This window comes from Lolium rigidum, chromosome 6 (assembly GCF_022539505.1).
Source record: "Lolium rigidum isolate FL_2022 chromosome 6, APGP_CSIRO_Lrig_0.1, whole genome shotgun sequence".
Classification (NCBI taxonomy): Eukaryota; Viridiplantae; Streptophyta; class Magnoliopsida; order Poales; family Poaceae; genus Lolium; species Lolium rigidum.
In genome coordinates this window covers 223418682-223427859 of record NC_061513.1, presented here as the reverse complement: position 1 = coordinate 223427859, position 9178 = coordinate 223418682, and the positions used below count along the sequence as shown (strand labels likewise).

The window sequence follows — 9178 nt, the reverse complement described above, 5'->3', positions numbered from 1 at the left end:
CAACGACCTAGAGTTGCTAGTATCATTTTTCTGCTGCACTGGGAGTTGATGCTGCAGCTGTTGTGAAGCTTACCATCGTTGTGAATAAGTGTTTTCATTGCACACTAAAGTTGCTTTGCCGCACACCAAAATTCTTTTGTTGACAACAAAGCTGCTCTGTCGCGCATCAAAGTTGCTTGTTAAAAAATTTCATGAAACATATTAAAATGCGGTCTAGTTTCGAAGCTCTTGCTGTGTGGATTCTAGAAGTGAAAACGGATTATAATTTCACCTCACGGTTTAAAAATTACAACTTTTTCAAAAAATAACACATATTATCAGCTAGCCTACCATTTTTTAACAGCTGGACTCATGGGTTAAAAAGCTGTTCGTGTAGTATGTCCGCTGGAGACATCGGTTTGGCGCGGCGACCGCTCGGAAGAATTTAGAAACTCGGCCCATGTGAACTCGACATAATGGGCTTGCTCTAGTCACTCGTCTCGTCCACAACGACGACTCTCCCCCATCTCCGCGAGTATGATGCAGCAGTCCCAGGCGACGATGGCGGTGGCTGCGCCGCCGCCGGCGGCGGCACGCGCGCACGAGACGGTGAGCGGGGACGCGCCGCCGAAGCAGGTGGCGCAGGCGATGGAGCGGCTCGGGCGCGCGGGGAGGATCATCGCCGACATCCGGCTCGGCGCGGACCGCCTCCTCGAGGCGCTCTTCACCGCCGCCAGCGCGCCGCCGCACAGCGCCCAGCAGCACATCGAAAGGAACGAGCGCGTCGTAATCGAGGAGGAGGTCTCCATGCACCGCCACTTCGACGACCTCCGCGCCCTTGGCAGGTACTCCTCTCCGCCCACGCCCACGCTCCTCCGTCTTGATCCGGAAAGCTCCTTGTGAGCTCCCTTGGCTGGTTAACATGGCCGTTTAGTAGTTTAGGAAATGAACTCTGCTAGGATGATTTCTGAAGGGTGGGGAGAACAGCCACTCTCCCATCTTCTGCCGGTATGCCTCTGCCCTAATAAATCTAAATCAGGAAATCGCTGAGGTGGCGGAAATCTGTTCATGTCTTTGTTATGGTAGGGGAAATTGATATCTGTGATTCGGGCTAAGCTGGTTTGTGTTGCGTAGCTGATTTTGAAGAAACTCGCAAGTTATAGGGTTTGGTTATTCCCCTAGATATGCATATAGTTGTAGGTTTCTTCCAGAATGCTGACTTTTTTTCATACTATGCTCTGCTCTTTTTGTGGGCCAATGCTTGCGCTTTGGAGGTAATTTGGTTAGACAGTGTTTATTTCAGGTAGATTCTGTCATGATCGACATATTGTCCTCGGCAAAATAAATAGTTTGTGTAAATTATATTATTTGAAGACGCCGACCCATAATAAAATTTCATAAAATTGACCCAAATGTATTGAGAAGTTTAGAAATGAGGCCGACCTCTGATTTCTGCATAATCTAAGTACATGTCCTTACTAATGCCTATGTTTCTCTTAACCGTTCAACTTTAATCTATGGCATTGCATGTTCTAGGTGTTTCTGGTCTTTTGTGAAGACATCGCTTGATCTATTCGATTGTGGTCATTTTATCCAATTCGTATTTAGTACCTGGCTGTGGTAAAATATTATAAGCTTTGTTGAACTGCTGTTGTTAGAATTGGCATTTAGAAGCTGTTGTTGTAGTGTGACCCGGGGCCACATTGTTAGGCTAGATTATCACTCTACAAAATCACTTTTTCAGAGAAACACATTTTTTTATTGGTGATGAAATTTTGCACAATTGGATAGTCTGCTTCATAACACTGTCTGTACAGCACATGAATGTTTGTGACAGCATATCTACTTATCCACCTGTAGATAAAAACACTTGTGAGTTGTCAATCTTGATGGGGCTCTAAACTTACTAAGTAATGTTACATGTAAGAGTTAACTTTTGAGAGAACCTTGAATTTACTTGATAAGGCTAATAAGTGATGTGATCTGACTTTTAAGAGATTGAAAGCTATAAAGGTATCTGGAACAAACTTGAACAATTTGAGCAGAATATAATGTATTCCCATTATTCTCCTATTGAACTGAATTATAAGTTCCATGCATTAGGATTTCCACTTCTTAGATAACTGTAACATTTTGTGTTTATCGTGCCCCCACTTTTTGGTTGAATCAGAGTCATCGTTGACATAACTCTACTGATTGGTTATGTACATCCTTACCAAATTTCTTCGACATTTTTTTCTTTTACTTCTCATTTGAATTTACACATTTTTTTCATCAGTGGTTGGGGCTAGTCTTTTTCAGGTTCAGCTGCAGCCTAAGAAGTATCATTTATTCCTTTTATCACTTCTTCCGTACTGAGTAATTCATTTTATTTATTTATTTATTTTTCTGTTAGCAAGGCAATTGGAAGAGTCTGGAGTTCTAAATGGGGCCCTTAAAGCTCGAGGCAATTCGTGGGGCTTGCATATGCCACTTGTGTGCCCAGATGGCGCTGTTGTGGCATATGCTTGGAAGCGTCAGTTGGCAGGCCAAGCTGGTGCATCAGCTGTTGACAGAACTAGGTGATTATCATTACCTATTTACTTCTATTGTGTTTGGCTTTACTCTTTATTTTTTATTTGATCTGCGAAAAATTCTTTTTGCGTGAAATTGTGAAAAGCTTTGTGTCTTGATGCATTGAGATTAGAAAGAGTGTATGTACTACAAGCCTTAAGAAAGGCCACCAAGTGGGAACACAATTCCTACAGAAATAAGAATGAAGTAATGACGTCCTAGCTTGGCGGCACATACCGTCACCCAAACTTATGCCTCTTGATGGTGTTGAATAGACCATTTACACTTGTTCTCCCAACGGCTGATGTATGCCCTTTCCACTGTGACTCTGGTTCGTCACCAACCACCACCAGAAGTGATGCCGTAGACCTTATCTAAGAGAGTTATGTACAACATTTTCACCAACTACCAGTGTTCTAAAAGGCGGACTAGCCCACCTGAGTGCTGGGCCACCTAGCCGATTTGTCCCACCTATATTGATGACTAGCCCTGCACAGGCCTGCTTATTCAGTTGATTATGTGCTAGGCACTGATTTCAAGCCCAACTAGTCCTAGAGTGTTAGTGAACATTGCCAACCGTATAATTAACGTAGTGTACTTTCGTTGCTTTTATGTTGTGTTACTCCCTAAAATAGAGTGGTAATTTCTTGGATCTCTCCCTTGTTGATTACCTAAAAACTTGGCTGGAAACTGTTGCTTATGGGTTCATGCTGATTCAATGTTGTTTTCAGGTTAGCTCTTAAGGCCTTCACTGACCAGAAAAGAAGATTCTTTCCTCACCTGGAAGATGAAGTTCTTAGCCATCTCCCTGATGATGAATCTGGTATTGCTAAGAGGCCACGGTTGTCTCCGGGCAATGGAGAGTTAGAAGAAAAAGCTTTGTCTGAGATACTTAAGAATCTCGAAAATGAAGTACCCAACATGAAAGTATTCACATATCGACGTTTGGATTGGTCAAAAAGAGCTTCATCATTAGCATCTCTGATGGATGATGACTTTGTGGATCCATCTAAAGAGTTGAACCTGCATAATATGGGCAAATCAAGACCTGGTTCTATCACCACTCCCATAGATCAGGTTGCAGTAATTGAGTTGCTGGTCCCTTCAATATTCAGAGCTTTAGTGTCATTGCATCCTGCAGGATCTACTGACCCTGATGCTGTTGCATTCTTCTCTCCCGCTGAGGTAACTTTTTCTTCCATAAGCTGACTCCATTCACATCAATTATAAACTTTGCATAAGCAGCCAAGCGTTGCCCTGGCAGTGTGTGTTTATTGATGATAACATGCAGTTGCTTGTGTAGCAAGATCGCTTTTTGGTTGTTAGCATGTTCACATGATACACTTGATGGACAAAGTTCAGTGTTCTTGTTGATAAAATGACTGGGCAAGGTATTATTTCTGACAGATGATGTGTCTCTTCTGTCAGGGAGGAAGCTACCTGCATGCAAGAGGCGTGTCTGTGCATCACGTTTTTAAGCATGTGACGGTACATGCTTCTTTTAAGTTCTTTGATTTGATTATTTCTTCCCATAAGAGGCATTGGAAGTGAAACATGGGTGTACTGACTACTCTGTTTTGATTATGTAGGAGCATGCTGACAAGGCATTGCAGTACTTCGTCAGTACTGAGCCCAGTAAAGCACTTCCTCTGTTATTGGTGAGTTTTAACAAATATTGGTCGTTGCGATAAAAATTTAAGGACAGTCATCCAGTCATTGCCAAAACTTGCTTAACACTGTTAATTCATTGTTTCACTTTTTTTATACTGCAGTTGCAAGTTTTTGCAACAATGGTACCTTGCTTTGTGTTGAGTACTAACAACATGTCAACCTTTTGCAGCGTTGGATTGCTGATTACCAGACTCTATTTACAAAACTCTGCAGGTATATATAACTCGGGTTGCATCATATTATCATCAGCATTTCTGCTGTACAGATAAGTAACATTGCATTATTTGACATGCAGTAAATGCCGACGCCTTCTGCTCATGGACAAGTCTTTGGCTTTGCTTCTACCCCCAGTACACCGTCCCTACCACCAGACATCAAACGTGGGTTCAGATCATCATGAGGCCTATCACATTGGATGTTCTTCCTATGATGCCTGACGCTTCTACACAATCTGGACTCTTTTAGCTACGATGTTTCTAACGCCATCATCTTACTCTACGTGTAATGCAGCCCGATGTGTAAGACCGTACAATATTGAACTGTGTGTAGTATTGCAGTTAGTTCCTATAAGAACAAAAAGGCTTGGTCATTAATGAGTTACTTTGGTTGCATTTTCACCTCACTCCTGTAAAACATGTGCATCTCATGAGCATACATTGCGGACCTGAATCTTGTAGAATATGGATAATTCTTATGTACTTCGATTATTTAAAGTACTGATTAAAGTAAGCTATGGTACTATTTAGGCATACGTACTTTTGATTCGTTTATTCCCTCGGATCCATATAAGTGGTGTGATTTTAGTTCAAATTTGAACTAAAACCAAATAAGGATTCATTCATAGATAATATATCAAATTGGGGAGCTCCAAAATCGTGAAACAAAGAACAATTATCTGGAAAGGGGTAACGATGCTGGGCATCTCAAACATTTATTTGATACGATGAATAGTTGTCGTCAATATCAATGTTAACTGTTTACAACTTGCACCTGTATACTAGGAGGGGCAAACCAGGTGAGCGTACACCTGACTACACCTAAGTACAGTTTTACATAACCTGTCAAGTATTTACAATACACACCCCGAAGGAAGTTCTCATGAAAGCTCTTTGCAAGCTCCACTGCAGGTTAGTGGCTATTCAAAAAGCTCTCCTTTGATCTTTTCATGTACCGCGAAGCTATATTATATGTACAATTTACTACAGTACAAGCCATGTTGCCAAAAAAGCTAGTATAACATAAGCAACAGGCATGAGTTTAAGAACTCTCCATGAATGACTGCGACCGAGAAAACGCTGCGGGGTTTGCCTGTAGAACACGAGCAGGACGTGCGTCTGCTGGCTGGCCCTTGCTCTCACCCTTGAACTGGAAAGGCTTGAAGACGCCAGGGTCGCCAGGTTTGATGCCGAGAGTTGCCCATATGGAACTCTTCGCCGCCTCATCGGGGTCATCGATGCGGAGCGTCTTGGGAACCCACAGTGATTTCTCCTCCTTGTCGTCCTTCAGTGGATTGGAGTCCCTGGAATGCTTCCCCAAGGTAGGAGACCCACCTGAACAGCTGCTGTTGCTTGACCCAGACGGCGATATGCACCCGTTGGTTCCCATCCAAGGTGTGTTCCATGCCGTGGCTGGCCAGCTTGGTAAGCAACCCCAGAGGGCAGGCGGACCAAGAGGATACGGAAATGCTGGTGCAGGAAATCTTGAGCCAGGCATCATGGGAGAGTTCATCCATGGAGCTGGACTTGTACTGCAGCTTTCTGATGGAGAAGCAGACTCGGGCATACTTCCACCTGGCATCATTACAGGAAGGTTGTTCCATCCCATGCCCCAAGGGTACATGAAAGGAGGAGCTCCAAGGTAATACTGAGGCACCGGGCCAACTCCATTACAGTAAACAGGTGCTCCGTTCTTATCAACGTGGACCGCGGTGGCAGGTAACCCGTTATTTGTTGTGGTAGAAGACACACAGGAGTTATCTTCCCTAGTTTCACCTCTTGGTACAGGTCCAGCATTGGCGATATGCTGCTCTTCAATGTTCAGCGCAGATGCCATTGATTCACAAAGTGGCACCTCAGGCCCAAATTTGAGAACTGTTTCATTTCGACTGGTTGACTGCGCCTGGATAGAAGGCAGAGACGCGAGGGCTTCTGGATTCAGTGTGTTGGAGATGTCCAGTCTAGACCCCATTAAACAATCAGGGCCCATCAACAGCTGGCGGTAGTGCAACGGTGAATTCTTGCTTTTGCGCCTCCCAGCACCGACAGGTACATTCCTCATAGTCCCCCCTGCAGTCCAGTACCTTTGGCAATTCTTACAGAAGTGCCTAGGTTGATTGATGTTGTAGTTGTTGTAATAACAAAACTTTGTATCCATGCTGTTGCACCTAGGGCAGGGTATAATCTTATCTGGCTTCTTGAGCACCTTATCCTGGCCTGATTCGTCATTTGATGTCTTCTCATTCTCATCCTTCGGTTCTGATGCTGCTTTCTCGTCAGAATTGCTTATCTGGGCAGAGTCATCTTTCTTGTGGTCAAAGGCCGATGAACCGGCTGTTTCTGAATTTTCTTTCGCTTGTGGTGCATCAACCTCCATATCAATGTCAGTTTTCTCTCTTAGTTCTTTCTCTTCTGGCACATCAACCCTCATTTCAGTATCACCTTTGTCTTCTGTTTCTTTGTGATGATCCTATAATGTTGCAACATGAGATACTGTCAAACAAATACTTCAACACAAATAAAACTGAGTTACCATATTACATCTAACAGAAGAGAGAACATTATGTTTGTTCAGATGTACCAACAGGTCTACAATAATATTATACAAAGAGAGAGCATATGTATGATCTGCCATACAAATTTGCCCTGCCCCATTTTAACAAAACCAAGGTATTTTGAACCTCTTATTCAACAGAGAAGCCCCTTGCTAGCCGACCACTCTTGGACAAATGAAGATGAAAAAGCGCTGGAGGGACCACCACATGCTCAAAGGAAGCTAGATTTTGCATGGATTGCTAACTTTGCACTGGTAACTGATAACTACTACCTCTGTACCTAATTATAATTAGGAACAGAGGTGATACTTATGAGGAAGCAGCTAGACAACAACACCCTACGAACTATGTTGTCTCCTCGCCCAGTCATCTATATCTATATATAGGCAACACATGCGACGCCGAATCATGCTCTGTTCATGCACAAATTAAACAAAAAATCTCACAGAACCTGAAATCAATAGAGTTGTATCTTAAAGAATTTCATGCTCAACTTCATTTTATCTTATAAAATGAAAAGAACAATTCTTAATCAGCATCCACGGCATAGTACTACAATTATTGCCCTGCAAGCCCCACAACCAGGAGAACTTTTGTAGCAGCGCTTTTTTGGACTCAGAGATAGAACCCAAACTGGAGAAACCGACATCTAACGCTGTACGGACTTTTGGACCTATCCACTCTTAGATCCAAACCCAATTTAATTCATATCGCCAGCCTCGTGATCAGCATGCACATCCCAGGCGATTTACCTGAACCTCAAACTCATCCGCAATTTCTCAATTCAACTGCTAAATTCTAGCTAAACATTTCCTATTTTTTTTCTTTACGCTAGACTCTATATATGATGAGATGAAGGTGCGTTTGTTTAATCTTACAGGGAAAATCGAGGAACATGTACATATTAAGTTGCCGATCAAACAAATCCTCTCATCAGCTAACCTTATGATCCTGTGGCTCAGCCTCCGTCAGCGCCGGTGTCTCCGACTCCGGAGGCGGCGACGGCGGGTGTTCAAAGCCGGCCGGCACCCCCGCTTCCGGCGACCCAGGCTGCGCAGCCTCAGGAAGCAACGGGATCACCCGGCCGAAGAGCTTTATACCGGAATCCATGTGATCCGACATCCTCGATCGATCCCTCCCCGCGAACCAAGCAAGATCGCAAGCTGCCGCTAGGGCCTAGTATTGACACTCGAAGCTGGGCGAAACGGCGAGAGAGCAACACCGAGCTGGAGGAGCGAGAGAGAGAGGGGGGCTAATGGATATAGCTCCTACTCTACATGGGGAATATGAGATTGAAGTACTGTGAAACTGAATGGGCAAAAAAGTAGGGGAATTTTAGAAGGGGGCTTTTTCTAGAGGGGGTTATTAGCGGGCGCGTCCTCTAAAACTATAATAATTGCACATGCACCACTATGAATGAAAGAAATAAAGTTTCAAATAGTACACCGGTAATTCATTGGACGTTTTAGAGTGTACACTTATATAAGGCCTCTTGGATTGTAGGATATTTATAGAATGTTTGTAGCATTTCAATCCTTAGAATTTTTTCTATCGATTGTCCTTGCATCAAAGGATTGTTACTGCTTAAATTATTTTGGTTTGGATTATTACGCCTTAATTCTATAGGAATTTGAAGATTCACTCCAACCGCGTTTATAGATTCATTCAATCTCGTAGCATGACATGTTTCCTGTACATTTTTCTTGTGTTTCATCCAAACAATTATTTATATAGTTTAACTATATAAATAATTCTCTCTTTTGCACAACCAAGCCTGTTAGATTCATGTATTTTGGAATCATGAAATCCAAACATAATCTAAATGTTCTAGTCGTTACCAAGAATTACATAGTTAGAAATCAATAGTAAAAAAAATGAATTGTTAGGAGTCGCGTCTAATTCTTAAAAGATCTAATGAAAGACTACAAATAATCTCACGTCCTATATGTAGTAGGGAGGAAATTTTTTGGCTATCAGTAATCGATGTCTCGTATCTCTCGGTTTTAAATTTATCTTCTATTAGACATGTGCACTGTATGTTGACTCAAACTTTGCATCATAATAATTCAAACACTTCTGTTTGTACAACATACAATTCAACAATTTTTCAACTAAATGCTTTTTGAGATTCAAATTCAAACATAACATATAGTCCAAATATAACAAGAACAAACATAAATAAACTATTGCCCTTGGAATTTCCAT

At 42.6% G+C, this 9178-nt stretch overlaps 2 protein-coding genes across 2 annotated transcripts; one reads left to right on the top strand and one right to left on the bottom strand.

Moving 5' to 3' along the window:
* The first annotated feature begins 516 nt into the window (after window positions 1–516).
* LOC124661414 (mediator of RNA polymerase II transcription subunit 27-like) lies at window positions 517–4916 on the top strand. Its single transcript, XM_047199270.1, has 7 exons — window positions 517–824; window positions 2379–2540; window positions 3264–3717; window positions 3961–4020; window positions 4122–4190; window positions 4373–4416; window positions 4499–4916. The coding sequence occupies exons 1-7, from the start codon at window positions 517–519 to the stop codon at window positions 4638–4640; spliced, it is 1239 nt and encodes a 412-aa protein (XP_047055226.1). The 3' UTR covers window positions 4641–4916.
* A 183-nt stretch (window positions 4917–5099) lies between these two features.
* On the bottom strand, window positions 5100–8276 carry LOC124666666 (cyclic dof factor 2-like). Its single transcript, XM_047204002.1, has 2 exons — window positions 7916–8276; window positions 5100–6888 (listed from the first exon to the last, which is right to left on the bottom strand). The coding sequence occupies exons 1-2, from the start codon at window positions 8093–8095 to the stop codon at window positions 5461–5463; spliced, it is 1608 nt and encodes a 535-aa protein (XP_047059958.1). The 5' UTR covers window positions 8096–8276; the 3' UTR covers window positions 5100–5460.
* Window positions 8277–9178: the final 902 nt, after the last annotated feature.

Bases quoted from the DNA above. Each gene is read 5' to 3' on its own strand.
- LOC124661414 (XM_047199270.1), top strand. From the start codon at position 517: ATGATGCAGCAGTCCCAGGCGACGATGGCGGTGGCTGCGCCGCCGCCG. The intron at 4,191-4,372 runs GTGAGTTTTAAC...AACCTTTTGCAG, and splicing joins AAGCACTTCCTCTGTTATTG to CGTTGGATTGCTGATTACCA. The intron at 4,417-4,498 runs GTATATATAACT...TTTGACATGCAG, and splicing joins CTATTTACAAAACTCTGCAG to TAAATGCCGACGCCTTCTGC.
- LOC124666666 (XM_047204002.1), bottom strand. From the start codon at position 8,095: ATGTCGGATCACATGGATTCCGGTATAAAGCTCTTCGGCCGGGTGATC. The intron at 6,889-7,915 runs GTTAGCTGATGA...GCAACATTATAG, and splicing joins CTGAGCCACAGGATCATAAG to GATCATCACAAAGAAACAGA.